Genomic DNA, 18999 nt, shown 5'->3' with positions numbered 1-18999 from the left:
CACAAATCAAGATCTAAATCTACCTTCTGTTTTCTCAGCTGTTATAAAAATTAAGTTCCCTATTCACATATTGCTGTCTTTAATGCAGTGCCTAATTTTTTTAAAGCTTTCAGGGGCCAAGAGAAAAAAGTTCAGAACAAACCTAACAAAATTTGTACATACTCATACATTCTACTCAACTGATGAATTGTTTATGCTTGTAAATTGAATTAATCTGTTTGAATTGTAATGTATAATTTTTATAACATTTTATTACTCGACCGAGGCGAGTGGAGCCGCGGGCGTAATGTGAACTATCGCGTTGACGCTATACGAACGCAGGAGCAGTACAAGTGGCGCTCCGGGCTGCAGGACTCCACTGGCCTTGGTCGAGTAATAACTTCTACTACATCTCAGATCTACAATGTTGATGCAAGATCTGTGGAATACATTAAATAAAATGAAGAATGAAAATGAAATTAAATTTAAACTCTGAAATTCTCTTAGTTTGTTTATGTGGGCTTAGAAAAAAGACACAATGCTAACTTTTCTACATTTTCTTCATTTGTGCTATTTTCAAAACGGCTAAATAGAGGAGTACTTGATTCATTATATGTCCTTACAAACTTAATATTAAGGTCATGAATGCCTCGTGAGGAAAATGACACCAAGAAGCTTCTCAGTAACTTATTTAACAAAAAAAAAAAAACACTATTTTTACGCCAATACCACCAATTTCTGAAGTAAAAATGCGCGTTATTGAGTTGTAAGTTTGCTATCTCTATCACCATAACAGAATTAAAGCTGCATACTTTAATATATCGTTAGATAAGCAAACACTGACTTTGTAGATTAAATTGACAAGTATTATTAACTTTATCTATCAATAAGATTGCAAAAATGTAAATTTTGATAAACTGACATCGACGGTTCAGTTCAAAAGATAAATAACTAAAAATTTAAAGTTTTGAGGAACTTTAATTTTAAAGCTTCTTGTTGTTGTGAAAAATCCAGTTAAAATACTCTAATTTGAAACTTATAGTATATATAACATCATTAACAGAATTTGGATTAATTTTAACGAGCCTTTAATTTTTCACAGCAACATGAAGCTTTAAAATGCAGGTTTCTCAAAACTTTAAATTTTGAGTTGTTTTCCTTTTGAACTGGGCCGTCGACATGCAACCCACCTTTACTATCTGGAACATCAAAAGCGATGATGATGATGATGATGATGATGGTGATAATACTATAATATTTACAGAAACGAAATTGATGATGATAATGGTTACGGAGACATAATTACATAGGAAAATTTAATGAAGTAGCCTACTGTAGTTGTTCTTACCAAATAAATCTTCGGTTTCAAAACTTGACAGCCTTGATTCATTTGTGATGAAATTCCTAGATTTTTCAATGACTGGTTCTGAAACGGGATTTCTGGAGCAGTCTTCTGTTCCTTCAGACATGCTTGGAATTCTATTTGGTCCTTGGTCTGTACATTCCTTACCCTCCTTCGGCTTATTCGTAGATTCTTGTTTCTTTTTCTCTGGATCTGAGTTTCCGAAGAGTCTCGAAAACGAATTTTTCAGTGATGCGAACATGTTTCCCTGTAAAAATATCAACATGCTTATTAATGTTAATTCAACATAATTTTCTCCACACTAACGCTCTCATATGCAATGGTTATTAATCTTTGATGAAATGAGTAGGTTTTTCTTCTGTAAATTCCATAATCGAGTACCCAGCTTTGGGATAAAATGCATACATTTTACATATCCCGAGAAAAATACAAAAATAGACTAAGCGAGATTGTAAGGCAGTGGTGTTACAAAATCAGCACGACAACTTATGATTTTGAAGTCGCGGAATAGCCGCTTGCTCATCTGTAAAAGACTGCATATAACTGTACGACTACTCGACTACACAGCGTTCAGGCAGGATGTAGAAAGTGTTAAAGTCAGGGGCTGTAGTTGTAGGGAAAATCACAATGATATAAATGTGACAATTTATAAGTGCCTTAAATACGTCATTCAAAATAATGATCAGCAGCAGTAAATAAATTGTAACGAATTTATGTAACAACTTCTACAAAATACAAAGGAATAAAGCACAAACATTATTTGAAAATTGAAATATTTCTGAAATATAATTATGATTTTATGTATATTTATTTATAAATAAACAGCACCTCACTTCTTCTTCTAAGTGAAAACAGTATGTACTGTACTCGAATTTTATTGTGTCACGAAGCATTGTAGAAAAGTAACAAATACTGGTACGTAAATACACCTACAAATTGAAAAAAAAGTAGTTATTTTCTCAGCTTTTATTTCATTGCTCATTTGTTACAATTGCAATGTGTATAATGTCGAAACACAATTTCTTTAATTAGAAGGGTTTATTTTTCTCACTTGAAGGACCTGATACCAAAGTTTGACGTTTATTTTTAGATACAGCATTCCCTGTATTAGGTAACATTACGTTAGCAATTGCAATCCTTAAAACTGAACATAAATTATTGTCTGTCAGTCGACTCCTTAGTCTAGATTTGTTAAGTTTCATGAAAGAAAAAAAAAAGTTTACATCTACTATATACGTACTGCCGAACATTGTTATAATTTTTGAGAAAAATGTTTATTTTAGATGAATGGGTGGGTGGGTGGGTGGGTGGGTAGATAGACAGACAGGTAGGTAGGTAGGTGGATGGATGGATAGATATCAGACAGATAGATGGACGGACGGACGGACGGACGGACGGACGGACGGACGGACAGACAGACGTCCTTCAAAAAGCAAAGGTTATAAGACAAGTCACAATATAAAATACTTACAATATAATACATGACTAAAAAATCAAATCAAAAACAATATTAAATATACATTATGCTAAAACATTTCGAACACCTTTACTATCATTCTCTGATTTGCTTAATATTTTCAGGTAGATTGTTAAGCAATTTTAAACCTAGGACCATGGGTGATTTACTGTACATAGACAAATTATGTTTTGGTGTTACATACACGTTACAGTTTCTTGTATTGTAATTGTGACATTCCCCGCTGGAATTATAATCAGTACATGCATTAACAAGACAAATCTGACACCTCGTCAGTGCAAACTGTATATGTGACGGCGAAATAAATAAATGTAAGTTAAATATTTATGTACAATTTTTGTTTTTACTAAGTAATATCTGATAGAAAGTGTGTTGAGGTAACTTGAATGTTTTTTTATTGACAGAAACATAACACGTAACATAAAACGTAGCCTATTGATGTTTCTTTCGTTGGTTTTTTTTTGCGATGATACCAATTATATCACGAGCAATACTGTAGTATGATTGATAGAAACCCTGAGAATATGGTTTAAATTAGCATCCGAATTACTCGATCGCAATTTTGTTTTTGTACTCTTGACACAAAAAATTCGTTCACATATACAAGTTGAGTAAAACTTAAAGTAAACATAGTTAAGCTCAGTTCAGTGATCGATACCACACAATTATCTTTACATATTGTGCCAACATAACAAACTTATTTTTGTTTATCTAAACAACTATTCTGAAGGTTAAAACAAAAAAAGATCGATCGCTAAACTACGTAATCTCGACTCAGCCTTCGCCGTCTAGTTCCGCCCCCTAACTTAGAGAGATAATTGCGGTAGATGTATTTTAGTAGTGGTATTTATTTATTTAACCTGGTAGAGATAAGGCCGTCAGGCCTTCTCTGCCCCTCTACCAGGAGATTCCAACTACAATATCAACAATAAAATTACAATTAGTATTAAATTTACAATTACAATTACAAATAATATTACAGTTAGTATTAAATTTACAATTACAATAAAATCAAAGTACGAAAAGATTACCTGAATAATTAAAGCTAGATAATTTATCATAGAGAAACAAAGAATATTTTATATTTACTGAATTACAAATTAAATCTAGAATAACAAAATTGTATAGTGATGAAATTACTGAATATTGAAATATTTTGTGATAGATTAAAGAAACTATTTACAAGTAATCAATTACTGACCAAGTGCCTAGTAAGTTTTCGTTTGAATTCAATTTTATTTCGACAGTCCCTGATGCTAGCAGGTAGCGAATTCCAGAGTCTTGGCAGGGCTATTGTGAAAGAAGATGAGTATGAGGAGGTGCGATGGGATGGTATTGTTAGTATTGTTTCATGACGAGAGCGTGTGTTCAGATTATGGTGGGAAGAAAGGTAAGTGAAGCGAGACGACAGGTACGAAGGAATAGAAGAGTTCAAGATTTCGAAGAGAAAGAGAAGTGAATGTAAATTTCTTTTCTTATCTAGTTTAAGCCAACCTATTGCTTCCAGGGATGGGGTAATATGATCATATTTACGAACATTGCTTACAAAACGTACACACAAATTATGAGCACGTTGAAGTTTCATTTTGTTGTCGCTGGAGAGGTCAGTCAGTAAAATGTCCGCATAGTCGAAATAGGGAAATGCAAGTGTCTGCACAAGGGACTTTTTTAAGCAAGAGGGGAGATGAACATTTATCCTTTTTAGCACATGGATAATAGAATATACTTTTCTGCAGGTTTCTGTGATTTGCATGTCCCAGTTGAGATTATTATCCATGTGAATGCCAAGATTTTTTACTGAAGAACTGAAAGGGATATGCACTGTACTTACTTTAACAGGGGAAATGTCGAGGTGTTTTACAGCTCGGTTTGCCGTTTGTGTCCTAATATAATTGCTTGTGTCTTTTCAGGATTGATTTTAAGACGGAGTTTCTTTGTCCATGTCACAATCGAGTCAATGTCTTCGTTCAATTTATCTATAGCGTCATTTACTCGGTCTAAGCGGGAAGAGATGTAGCATTGAAGGTCGTCAGCATACAAGTGATAGTTACAATGCCTTACAAGAGATGTAATATCATTGACATATATTGTGAACAACAATGGTCCGAGTACCGACCCCTGTGGTATACCTGATGTTATGTCAAGCCAGGAGGATCTTCGATTCCCGGATACAACACATTGTTGTCTTTCCCGTAAGTAGGATTCGAACCAACTCACAGCAGTCTCTGACAAATACATATTTCTCAATTTATGGGTGAGCAGGTCGAAATTTACAGAGTTGAAAGGTCTTATTCCCTCCGGCCTCCCATCTAACACTCTATATGCATTTCTGGATTCGGCCATACGTGCCACATGCCCTGCCCATCTCAACGTCTGAATTTAATAATAATCCGTGGCGCTATAGCCCATGAAGGGCAAAGACCGACCAGCCGGCTACTGGCCTCACGGCTACATGCCAAAGCAGAGGTGGACGATCATCCAACCAGAATGGAGGTATCGTGTGGTTAGTACGATGAGCCTCCCAGCCGTTATAGCTGGTTTGCGTAACCGGATTTCGCTACCTATCGTACCTTCCTAAGTGCATCACGATGCTAGGTGGACACCGGTCCCATACACTGGCCGAAATTTCATGAGAAAATTTCTTCCCTCATGAGGACTCGAACCAGCGCGCATTCCGTAACGCGAGTCCGAGGCAGGATGAAACGTCTGGATTTAATATTCCTAATTATGTCAGGTGAAGAATACAATGCTTGCAGTTGTGTTGTGTAATAATAATAATAATAATAATAATAATAATAATAATAATAATAATAATAATAATAATAATAATAAATATGATCTATGCATTACTGTAGTGAAACACATCTAAGCCTAAAGGCCTAATATACTTACAAAGTAAATTGGTGTATTATTATTATGTTACGCGAACTTAAAGCTTAGATAAAAAATAATAATACTGTTTTATGTCACTGGGATGTAAAACACAACTCGTGTTCCTGGCAGTCAGTTGTTGAGTGTTATCGTGCCGAGAATACGGTACGTATTGATATAGCGATCATTTATATGCGATTCTTATGTGGAAACTGAGTCACTGAAGATAACAAGAATGTATTGCAGGAAATTTCCAGATATCGTCCTTCCCAAAAATATGCAGTACTATAAGGAAAAAATGTATTGCAAGTGCATTTTAGATAGCTGAAACTGAAAACGGTGACGTCAAACGGTAACGGAAGAGAAGTCACAATTGAAAATCTCTCAAGGTCTCACGTAGTATCGTTTTGTGTGAGTGGATAAATTCGGAAAATTCTCACGATCCAGAAAGAGAACATTCGGAGAGAAATTTCTCTAACAAGTCCTTCAAGAATTCCTCCACATAAACTCAGCTTTATAAGAATTCGCTGTGATAATTATATCATACCGTATGTATCAAAATTTAAGGTCAATCGTTATGGAACGTGATTTGCTGCAAAAAATGTTATGCCATTTTTCTGAATTCGTTCCCGTTTTCGAGTTGTACTATGATACACATTTCTTTGATTGCCATACTTTATGAACGTATTTGTCGTTTTATTTCAGTAAGTTTGCTTTATTATGATGAACTTAACGTATTTTTACAGTTTATATTCGGTTTCTTCAACTTGTGATTATGGATGGTCCAGTTTCTTGGCCTGCACGGTCTCCATACTTGACACCACTGGACTGCTATCTGTGGGACATTATAAAAGGACGTGCCTACAGTTGTGTGATATCAAATAAAGATGATGTCGCAAAGATTCACAGAGCTGAAGAGGAGATACGAAGCGGGAATGTAGAACTTGCAACACGAGATTTGAATTGTGTATATGTGATAGTGAGAGTCATTTTCAACATCTGCTCCGATAGACTTTAATCATCCAGAGTAGTTACGCTTATTCAAGTAACTATCATGATTATTTATTGAAATGAAATACGAAATGGGTACACAGAGTATGACGTTCACCATAGAAAAGTTTCTCATCGTGCAACTCGAAAACGGGGAAGAATGAAAAAAAAAATGATGTTTTTCAGCAAATCAGATCCTTCATCACGTACTTAACGATTGACCTTACCTTTTGATACACTCTGCATAATTAAGACAATCATCTCTCTAAAAGAAATTGTACAAATTTCAACGTATGTGTGGTACAATATATATGGAACTTTTAAAAACAAAACTAGAACCGGTACATAGCTAAAGTTTTTCAAAGTAATGGAATGTCCTTTAGAGTTCTGATGTATGGTTCGTAAAAATGGACCTTAAATGAATAGGTCTGATAGAAGGAAGGTAGAAATAAATGAAATGAAATTTCTAAGAAAAGTTTCTGGTCTTAATCTCTTCGATCAAGTGAATAGTAAAGAAATTCAGTTGTTTTGTTGTTTAGCCAACTGTCCAGCGACAGGATTGAACCTCATAAATGACACCAATAAGGCATCACTCATGAGGCAACTAAGCCAGGAAATAACGGGGTAGGAGAAATTTGAGTTTAAAAATATTTGACATAAATGAAAAATAATAGCGTATAAATAAAAATTATATATATATATATATATATATATATATATATATATATAATACAATCAATATAAAAAGAGGAGATACAGTAATATTAACAAAATTTGAGGACCGAATGAGCAGCGCTCGTGCTCGGTCGCAGTTCAGATATATTATTAATAAGAGAATGCACATAATAAAATAAAATAGGAACTAAAACTAAAATTACAGCTACAGTGAAATTATATAATAGGTATATTAATATAAGAGGAATATACAGTAGAAAATAAAATAAAATAGGAACTAAAATTAAAATTACAGCTACAATGAAATTATATAATATATTAAAATTATTAAAATATAGAAGAATTATATCGCACGTAAATGAAGTAGGACAATTTATGAAAACAAAATATTCCATACAATATAGACTGATTAATTCATACGCATAGGCTATAAATTTATTTAATCAAATTGAAGACATTAACACGTTTCTAATTTTCTTGTTATATGTTAGTGGGTTACATGTTAGGAGATCTGGGTGTAATTTAGCTAAAGAATTATAGAACCGAGGGCCAAAATTAATGCCATACTTTAGACCAGCAGATGTGAAACATTTAGATTCTACTAATGTTGTATTATTATTTCCTTTTGTGTCTTGTGCCTATAATATAAACTTATTACGATTTTCATGATAAAATTTTAACAGAGTATATTTATAAATTTGTTCAACTTTAAATGCATTAAATTCAGAATAAATTAATTTAGTTGGATAGTCGAAACGTTTCTTCAAACAAATTTTAAGTATTCGTTTTTGTAGTAAATTTAAAGGACTAAATTCTATTTTTGTACTTCCACCACAAACAATAGTACCATATTGAATGATAGACTGAAAAATGGCCAAATAAACATTTTGTAGTACTCTAATGGGTAAGTAGCATCGAAGATTAACGAATTTATAAATTGTTGTACGAAGCCTCTTACAAAGTTACTGGCATGATCACATACAACGATTAAATCCTATTAGAATAACGAAACAGATTTTAAACTACACACCGCAGGGATATAGATATTTTGGTCGTCCTAAAACCAGATAGAGGGATCCTCTTTGAGCCGGAATGGAATTCTAAAACCTACCGTTAAGTTTATGATTGTGAATAAATGAATGGATTTTTGAGTTTGTTACGTTACGTCTCTGATCCAAAACGAAGCACAAAAATAATGCCTTTTTTGTTGTTCTTTTTACCTGAGTTAAAAACATGAAGTGCTTTCACCACAATTCAAGTACAATGTAAGGTGAACAACTACTTCTTCCGCCACTTGTAGGAGCACAATTAACGTTTCCTCGAGTGTCACTAAAGCGTGAAATTTCAGTGACTACTTACTCCAAACCTTGAAGTTTAAATCAACAAAATTAATATACAGAATTCAGCACAAACTGTATAAATACTATTTAAAAATACACGCTACTGAAGCAGAGACAACAGAGTTGGAAGTCTGATGTTAGCTGAGCACTGCTTATAAATAACACACGCGTGCTAGGATAAGAGAAACACAGCGACGGGTCATCGGATTTCGTGGGATGCGGGGGTAGACGACATAGACTGTATCAGCACTTGGGTTCTGGAACTGTGATTGGTGTGGGAGGACACACCCTCGACTAAGAAATGTCCGCAATAAAAGGGAAATATTAAGCAGCAGCGATGATTAAGAATCTTCCGAGGAAGTCCGCAGTGAATGAGAGTGACTTTTGACTAAATTGTTATTTATAGGAACTGCCCCCGAACACGAGCTTGCTCCAACGGGTGTGCGCTATATTTAGTCTGTGTATTCAATTTCTGTAGCAATACCCAAGACCTGAGGAAGTGGCCTCCTTTCGTTTTGTTACTGGACATGACCTCCTAGGACGACACTTACATTGCATTGGAATAGCAGAAGATCCATACTTTGAGACCAAGTGAAATATATCTGTACCTCAGAGGTAATTCATTCGTAGTGTTCTGCCCAAGGGAAGGTATTTCACTGCAAACCCAGCATTCTTAAGTAGTTCCTATTTTCTGCCTTCCCCTTAGTCTCCGCATATAATCCATATATCTTAATGTCGTCTATCATCTGATAATATTTTCTTCTGCCCCGAACTCTTCTCCCATTCACCATTCCTTCTAGTGCATCCTTCAGAAGGCAGTTTCTTCTCAACCAGTGACCCAATCAATTTCTTTTTCTCTTCCTGATAGTTTCAGCATCATTATTTCTTCATCCACTCTTTCCAACACAGTTTTGTTTCTTATTCTGTCTGTCCATCCGGGATCTTTTACATTGGAAAGACTATCATGCCATGTTTGCAGTTTTTCTTGGGGAAGGTAAATGCGGTAGCTTCCCGTTGCTTTCCGCACACCACTCTCTATTTCGAATCTTAAAAGATTCCAAGGGCCTCCAGCGTCGAGTGAGGAGAGTGGATTTGAGTAATTAGGTCCTCCGGATTTCACCGAAATTCACCACAAGGGTTAAATTAATATCAGTTCTCTCAGGGACTGTAACCCTATCAGAGACTGGGAAATCCAAATTAGTCTTTGCCCCCTTCAGAGGTAATATATGTTAATTAAATTCTTCGATTTTGTGTCTATAGCACCACTGAATTCTTAGGTTGAGATCTATCTAAGGTGTACTTAGAGGTGTGATTTTATGGTACTAATGAAATACGCGAAATGTTTGAAAACTTAATTTTATTCACAAAAAAACACAAATCTCAAGAAAACAATCTAGAAAATGAATGACATTTAGCGTGAAATCTCACGAATTCTAATGATTTAAAATAAATAGCCTCCTAGTCACGAAATTAGTTATTAAAAATTTATTTTCTTCACAAAATACACGCGAAAAGAGGCAGTTCTTAACACATAAAATACAAATTAGAATAGAGTCAGCATACTACTCGTAGTTATTTTAGAAGGTCTTTGAATCACACGAGTGCTCAAACATTAATGGTGAGGAAGAATTTTCTAAATATATATATTTTATCTGATCTACGAATTCATTTGACATATTCAAATGTTAAACTATTTTCAACGTTTATATTAAGAACAGGATAGTTCTGTAATCTGGTATAAGATTTGCTGCTTGGGGTTAGATTGAGCTCGTCTTGGTTTGTGAATTGGTCAGATTACTTTTCAATACATTTTCTAAATAATTCGAACTGATGTTAAACCATGATTAAAAGTAGGCCTACTTTCCAATACATTTTTATTTATGTAATTTAATGTTCATAATATAATGGAGAACGTTACACAACGTAGAATTACACGCATTGTATTCTTCACCTGACATAGTTAGGAACATTAAATCCAAACATTTGAGATGGGCAGGGCATGTAGCAGGTATGGGCGAATCCAGAAATGCATATAGAGTGTTAGTTGGGAGGCCTGAGGGAAAAAAAACCTTTGGGGAGGCCGAGACGTAGATGGGAAGATAATATTAAAATGGATTTGAGAGAGGTGGGATGTGATGGTGGGGACTGGATTAATCTTGCACAAGATAGGGATCGATGGCAGGCTTATGTGAGGACGATAATGAACCTCCGGGTTCCTTAAAAGTCGTAAGTAAGTAATGTTCATAATATAATGTAGCCTATGTATGTATTTATTCAAACTGGAAATGGGTAAATATCCGGTGGCAATGGTAACTAATTACACTAAGTAATGACAATTAATAATAATAACAATTAATAATAAATACAATTAATAATACATTAATAATAATACTAATAATAATAAATAAATACAATAGTATAATAATATTAACAAGGAGCATCCAGAATTAAATGAAGCACGATCACTTAAAATAACATTTAAAGTAAATCTAATTTGTATCTTAATCCCAATACTTTTCGATTGCAGCGATATTTTACTACTTAATTACCATCGCGCGGAGTGACTTTGTGCCAGGAGGGTGACTTTGTGCCATTCGCGCATTTCATAAAAAAACGTAAGGAAGTAGTCTTTAAAACCGTCACAAGGTTTTAAAGACTACTAAACGTAAGGAAGTACACTTTAAAACCTTGTCACGGTCTTAAAGAATACTTCCATACGTTTTTCGCGAATGGCACAAAGTTACCCTCATGGCACGAAGTCACCCCTCGCGACGGTAACTTATTATTCCCAGAACATGAATTTTACCAGCAATCGAAAAGTATTGCGAATAAATTTGAATAAGGAACAAAAAAAGTTTCCTTCCCAGGCAGGATTCGAAGCACGAAAGTCTTAGTTACCAGTCTATCGTGCTCTGAGTGAACAAGGCTCTGAAATCAGCTACAAGGGTCGGTCCGGGTTTTTTGCCACTACTGTACATCACTCTCCAGGACAAAAATGAAACCGCAAGATACTGAGAAGCTCGAGGATTATTATAAAGTCTGCGATTATAGCTATTCATTGTACTTGCCATTAGACTAAACAATGCAGTAAAACATAATAGCTCTGATCTAGCTCATACAGTATACTGTAACATGAATGTGGTACCTTTAAACTCATGACGACACTCGTACATTCCTCAGTTTGCATTCCTTCATGTTTTTTTCTCTTGTCTGGCATAAATTAACTTCCGCTCTTGCTTTTGTTTGTACAATATTTCCATAGCTCTACTCTGTTGCCAATTTTAATTCTTCAGTTATGTAACGTTTCTATGTTCTTTCACTTTTGTATTTTTCAGTGTGTGTTTCTTAAAAATTAGATAAGCACGAGTGGTCTACATTAAACTAAGTCCGTTAGTAATATTACCTTACTTACTGCCGTGAATATGGAAAGAAAGAAATCTTAAGCTTCCTGTGCCACATACTCGTACGTTTCTGTTTGTTACAATACAGCTTTCTCCTTATTAATAGCAACCATTCTAAGAACTAACAAGCAAACATTCTCATGGGAGCAGATAAAAAAAAATATATTTTTTTCTTCTACCATGTTAATAATTTCAAAATAAGTGCTTATACAAATTTTGGCATCTCGAGCACAATTACGAGGGAAAAAATAAGTTTCCCCGAGGCCGCTTACAGAAAGAAAACACATTTTCATCGGGAAAATTTATTGTAACCAGACACAGCAATATTGTTGCTGTTTTTCAACATATTCCCCACCGGAATTGTGACATTTGTCAAACCATGGGATCAACAGAGAGGTGCAGTCGGTTGTCACACACTGGTTCCGATCCCAGGTGACAGACTTCTATGACACAGGAATACAAAAGTTGATCCCAGTGTATGACAAATGTCTCAAATCCGGTGTGGAATATGTCGAAAAATAAATCAACAATTGTTGTATCTGGTTGCAATAATTTTTTTCAATGAAATTGTGTTTTTTTTCTGTAAGCGGTCCAAGGGAAACTTATTTTTTACGACCTTGTAATTGCGATCGAGTTGCCAAAATTTGTATAAGCACTTGTTGATATTATTATTAAGATGGTGGAAAAAAATAACTTTTTTTATCTGTCCCCATGAGAATGTTTGCTTGTAATAACAATAATTACATGTTGCGCTATGTTCTGCGAAATTAGAGTACAGAAATTTTCAGTAGTATGACATAATTATTTAGTAATGGTGGACAAAATAATTGTTCAAATGAAGCTCTATCTCTTATTATTAATTATATTGTAGTAATCATTATGCTGTGTTGTATGTACGTACATAATATCCATTTTGTGCACAGTTAGTGCTATATGATGCATTAAATGTGAATTTGTACGCACGTCAGCTTGAAATACCTGATGTACTACAAGCAATGACATGAACTGCTGTCAGGAAGTCAAAAGACGGATAGCAATGACAAAAGAAGCATCTTCTGTGGACCTTCGGAAAAATAACTAAAGAGACTCGTGAATGCTTTGTGTGAAGTGTGGTATTGTACGGGGAAGAAATATGAACATTATGACAAAGTGAAGAAAAAGGACAAGAAAGATTTGAATGTGGACGTGGAGAAGAATGGAACGTATGAAATGGACAGACAGAATAAGAAATGAAGTTGTGTTGGAAAGAGCGGGTGAAGAAAGAATAATGCTTAAATTGATCAGCAAGAGAAAAGAAATTGGCTGGGTCACTAAGAAGAAACTGCTTATTGAAGGATGCACTGGAAGGAATGGTAAACTCAGGAATAGTTCTGGACAGAAGAAGATATTGGTAATAGTTGGGTGAATTGGTAATAGTTGGGATTATTGGTAATAGTTGGGTGAAATAGGTTAGGTTTACTTTTGCTTATTGTAGGCGTTATTATAGCATAGTTTTTATTTATAGTCCTAGGTTTATTGCATCTATTTATTTATAGTTAGAAGTAAATTTACGTTTATTTTATTTTTTATTGCTGTAATTATTGTATTATTGTAATGGTATTATTGTATATTATATACCACTGCCACCGGGTGTATACCCAATTGTAGTGTTAATATATACATACATACATACATACATACATACATACATACATACATACATACATACATGATGATAGACAACATTAAGATAGGCCTACATGAATCTGATTAAATTTACTAAATTAGCGGTAAATGTTCAAATTGTGCTCCATTCTTAACTAGACAGTAATGTAACTTAAATGTTATGTTTTATTTAACGACGCTCGCAACTGCAGAGGCTATATCAGTGTCGCCGGATGTGCCAGAATTTTGTCCCGCAGGAGTTCTTTTACATGCCAGTAAATCTACTGACATGAGCCTGTCGCATTTAAGCACACTTAAATGCCATCGACCTGTCCCGGGATCGAACCCGCAACCTTGGGCATAGAAGGCCAGCGCTAAACCAACTCGCCAACTAGGTCGACAATGTAACTTATTTTGGAACTCCTTGCGGACAAGTTAGGGTTTCTTTTTCGGGGTTCTCTAATTCCTTATCATTCCCCGAACGCCGACAGACGACATAAGGAGGGCCTCATCAAGGGACGAATGGTTTTGCCTACTTGCTACATAGCGAACCTTAGTGTAGTCAGCTGGTGTGGGCTGGAAATGCGCCTAACTAGAGAGTAAGCACAACACATTTTCTGAATGCAGTGTTCAGTTGTATAATATTAAAATGGATTTGAAGGAGGTGGGATATGATGGCAGAGACTGGATTAATCTTGCTCAGGATAGGGACCAATGGCGGGCTTATGTGAGGGCGGCAATGAACCTCCGGGTTCCTTAAAAGCCAGTAAGTAAGTGTTCAGTCGTAGTGACCCTGTCCCGAAATTCATTTCAAATTCAATTCACTCATTGTCATTCATAAAAGAAACAGATGTGCGAAGTCACATTGCCGCTGCATTGTGCTCAAGGACCTGATGATTGACGGCAGGCCCAACAATTACCCAACCATGAAGGGTACTTACGGACTTGACGAGTGGAGCTAGGGCTGTCACAGCTACATATTCGGGAACAAGGTCAACTTAACTGAGCTGTTGAACTTCAGCGACTTGTTCTCATATTTCCTGCGTTCACTCTCTTATGCATGCCTTCGATCATCCCATCCGTGGGCAAGTCACAATGTCAGATTCTGTCCCGGTTACCTTGATAAGTTGTCGCATAACGGACAAAGCCGCCTTCGGTTCCTTTCGACAGATAATGCTTAAAGTAATATTTACAGTTTGAATTTAATACAATGTTGTCGCTTACGTGAATCTGTAGGGTTGTAAGTAGAGGTTGGAATTTATTTAAAGGCCTACATATTGGTTCGAATGCATTGTGCGGATAAATACAGACCTACTTCGAAAATGTACAGTAGTGGCAAAAAAACTGGACCGACCTTTATAGTTGATTTCAGAGTCACAGATTCAAATTTTGCTAGTCACAAAACACATCTATCTTGTATAATTAATTGTAACAATGAAATTTATTGCATTTGTTTGATTCTTACTGTCTTTTGTTTCCTTCAGTGCCTCAAATTTACAGACGAAAAAACTTTGAGAGTTTTATTTTCATCTGGTATCAATATTACATTTCTATCTCTATTCGGCAAAGATAACTGCGTACTTTTACATTAAATAGCAGTACATACCTCTGGCTTCACTATCCATATTGAAATTACCACAGTTTGACACAATACATAGCACAGGATTCTTTTGTATCTCTTACAAGTGTCGGTCCGGTTTTTTTGCCACTATGTACAGGATGGAAGTGAAATAACCCTGTAGATTTTCAGAGTGAATAGCTCATGTTGTATGTAACAAAAAGCGTAATGCCATATTGGTGGAAAGTTCATAGTTTTCTCATAAAAAATAAGTTTTTTTTTCTCTCTAATTCGGTAACTATTGCGATCGTGAATTTTGACCATAGCGATAGAAAATCTAATAAAGAATAATATATCTCTCTGGTGTATTTCAATAGACGGTTTTTGTGTAAATTTAATTTAAAAAACACTAATTTCAAAGCACTAAACGATACGAACAGCAACGTTGTAGTCAGAGAGGGAGAGGTTTGCCTAAGGAGACAGACTTGAGTTCGTTGACCACTTACATCTATATTACGAGAAGAAAGAGCAGTATGTTAGCGGCGATGTTGCCAGACTGCTGAAACTTCCAACTGAATTTTCTAATTAACCGTGCATTTAATCACAAAACGTAATATAGGTTTTCTATTCATTTAGTGTACCCTATCGTCCCTTTCAATCTACAGGGTTATTTCATTTCCACCCTATATATTCAAGTTAAACGAAAATAAAAGGATATTTGTATTGATTGGGCCTACTGTTAGGACCTTTGTGGTTTTGACTAGATGACATGAAATTATCAAAATATCGTATTCCATATGCTTTTTTGTTTTTCTCAAAAGATATTTTTATGAAATAGAAAATAATGATTTCACTTTCAATCTAAATATCTCAAATGAAGCGACGTTCAACTTAAAGGGAAAGATTAATCGCTATAACATGTGTATCTGGGAGAGAGAAATACCTCAAGGGATTCGCCAGATGCTCAAATCTGCATATGGGATTTTCTTCTTTGCAGAGGTATCAATAACAGGACTCGCCTACTTTCACATGTTCAAAACTGATCATTTTCAGAGCCAGATGATGATTCCGATGACTTCATTTTCCATCAAGACGACGTTCTATCCCATTTTCTTAGGGAAGTCCGTAACTTTCTTAATGAATTTTTCCCATATCACTTAATCGGACGCGTCGGTATCTTGCCCTACGCCGCTGACCACTCGATCTCCTACCCTGACGTCGTACGATTTATTTGTGTAGGGCTATGTGAAAGACATCGTCTATGTGCCACCACTCCTACAAGGTTTCTTAGCCCTTCAGTGCTCGCAACATAATTTGTAACGCAGTATTCGCGCGGATTACATTTGTAATCCAGCTCTGATTTTTTTAATAGTCAATTCTTTTGCACGTATGAATATGTAATTTTACAACATACTGTATATAATATAGTAACATTACTGATTCTATTAAACTATTTGTGATATAATTGTGTTATTCTATTTGAAATGTAATATATAAATCAATGATGTCTATATAATATGAGTGGTATTATGATGTAAAGAATGTAATTAACTACTCTATTGTTATTATTATAGGGTATAGGTTGGTGATGCTGTGATACGAGTAATATTGTGATAGTTCTTTTTGAGAATTTATTACAATTTTACTGAGCAAGAGAAGGACCGGTTTCGTGCAGCAACTTGTCCACGAACATTCCGTTAATAGATTGGCGCAAAAACCCGATTTTTCTCTCGCTCAGTAAAATTGTAATAAATTCTCAAAAAGAACTATCACAATATTACTCATATCACGATATTACCAACCTTTATCCTATAGATTTAATTGTTAGTTATTATAAACTACACTCTAGAGTTATTTTCTAGTCCTAAAATTTAAATCACTATTGCGTTCAATTACAGATATGCTTAATATGAAAATAAGTCATTGTTCTCTATTATCAAATATTTCCACGTAATCATTTATACTGCAGGATAAAATAACCACTGCGACAATAGAAAATACATTAAAAAAATGTCTTATGGACGGCTTGTTTAGTTAACTGTCCGAAAACAAGTCTGAATCTCACAATTGATACAACAATGCACCAATTATGAGGCAACTAGGCCAGCACATAATGGGGTAGGATGGCTAGTTCCTTTCCCCCTCCATTGCATACATCACCGATTAGCTACATAATTATACTAGTCAGACTTCAGATGTATACAAATAATTGTTGTCTCTAACACATATCGTCGAGTTGTGCTGCCTGACAGTAGGTGTATGTACAGTAGTGGCAAAAAAAAAAAAAAAAAAAAAACAAAACCGGACCGACCCTTGTAGCTGATTTCAGAGCCTTATTCACTCCAGAGCACGATAGACTGGTAACTAAGACTTTCGTGATTCGAATTCTGCCTGGGAAGGAAACTTTTTTTTTGTTCCTTATTCAAATTTATTCCCAATACTTTTCGATTGCGGGTAAAATTCATGTTCTGGGAACAATAAGTTAATTAGGTAGTAAAATATCGCTGCAGTCGAAAAGTATTGGGAATAAATTTGAATAAGGAACAAAAAAAAAGTTTCCTTCCCAGGCAGGATTCGAACCACGAAAGTCTTAGTTACCAGTCTATCGTGCTGTCACTGTGAACAAGGCTCTGAAATCAGCTACAAGGGTCGGTCCGGTTTTTTTCGCAACTACTGTACATATCACCCAGAACCTCAATCAGAGGCAATTGACGGCTTATATGAATAAATTAAATTACAAATAAGGAAATCGAAAAATACTCTTGTATGCTCTCCTGTTAAAAACATTGGTGTTAGCACTCTCGCGGATTACATTTGTTACTCACTCTGAAAACATATAATATAGGCCTATTGCTACACAGAAAACGGTCACAATAAACACTCCAAGGATCAGGGCTAAACTGTGCTAGGAAGGCACTGAAAATTTCACGCTATCAGCATTAAAAGCGGAGATGTGATGACGTACTAAACAACAGTGGATTACAAATGTATGCCGCGCTAGTACTAGAGGACTAAGAACTGAGAAACAGAATCATAGCAGCTACGGAAGGAATAACAGATGACGGATTGAGGTGGAATCAATTTGGCTATTTCTTGGATGTGTGTAGTGTGATCTGAATTTCTGTTTGATGTAATTTGAAGGGTTTCTCTACAACTAGTACCAACCACGTATACTTATCTGTGCAATTGTCCTTGTTATTAAGGTTTGAATTGGGTGTATCCTTTTTGAATAGCTCTGTATTTCTTAAACTAGAGAATTGATATATATATATTTTTTTATTTTAGTAGGTTATTTTACTACGCTTTATCAACAGCTTAGGTTATTTAGCGTCTGAAGGCGATGAAGGTGATAATGCCGATGAAATGAGTCCGGGGTCCAACACCGAAAGTTACCCAGCATTTGCTCATATTAGGTTGAGGGAAAACCCCGGAAAAAACCTCAACCAGGTAACTTGTCAAGACCAGGAATCGAACCCGGGCCACCTGGTTTCGTGGCTAGACGCGCTAATCGTTACTCCACAGGTGTGGACGAATTGATATATTAATTTTACATATTATGTTTTGACGGAGGTTGTGTATATCTGTATCTTTCTACATAAAAGTACATAATATTTAGAGTTTTCGACCGTGCTACTAATTTTCATGTGTAATATAAACAGTTTCGGAACAATTATGCTTTCATAAACATTTATTACAGTTGA

At 35.2% G+C, this 18999-nt stretch overlaps 1 protein-coding gene across 3 annotated transcripts in view; it reads right to left on the bottom strand.

Moving 5' to 3' along the window:
• Positions 1 to 18999, bottom strand: part of LOC138706478 (uncharacterized) — a 61352-nt gene that overhangs the window by 10781 nt on the left and 31572 nt on the right. Inside the window, exons 1-2 of one of the 3 annotated variants that reach the window (XM_069835811.1) lie at positions 8576 to 8723; positions 1328 to 1589 (exon numbers count right to left, since the gene is read on the bottom strand). In XM_069835811.1, coding sequence (XP_069691912.1) covers positions 1328 to 1589; positions 8576 to 8590 — 277 coding nt within the window. In that variant the 5' untranslated portion in view covers positions 8591 to 8723. Of the gene's footprint in view, positions 1 to 1327; positions 1590 to 5711; positions 5857 to 8575; positions 8724 to 18999 lie in introns of those variants that run through there. The other 2 variants (XM_069835813.1, XM_069835812.1) reach the window with 2 other exon arrangements.

This window comes from Periplaneta americana, chromosome 9, assembly GCF_040183065.1.
Source record: "Periplaneta americana isolate PAMFEO1 chromosome 9, P.americana_PAMFEO1_priV1, whole genome shotgun sequence".
Taxonomy (NCBI): domain Eukaryota; kingdom Metazoa; phylum Arthropoda; class Insecta; order Blattodea; family Blattidae; genus Periplaneta; species Periplaneta americana.
The sequence above is the reverse complement of the archived record's forward strand: the minus strand, read 5'-3'. Positions and strand labels throughout refer to the sequence as shown.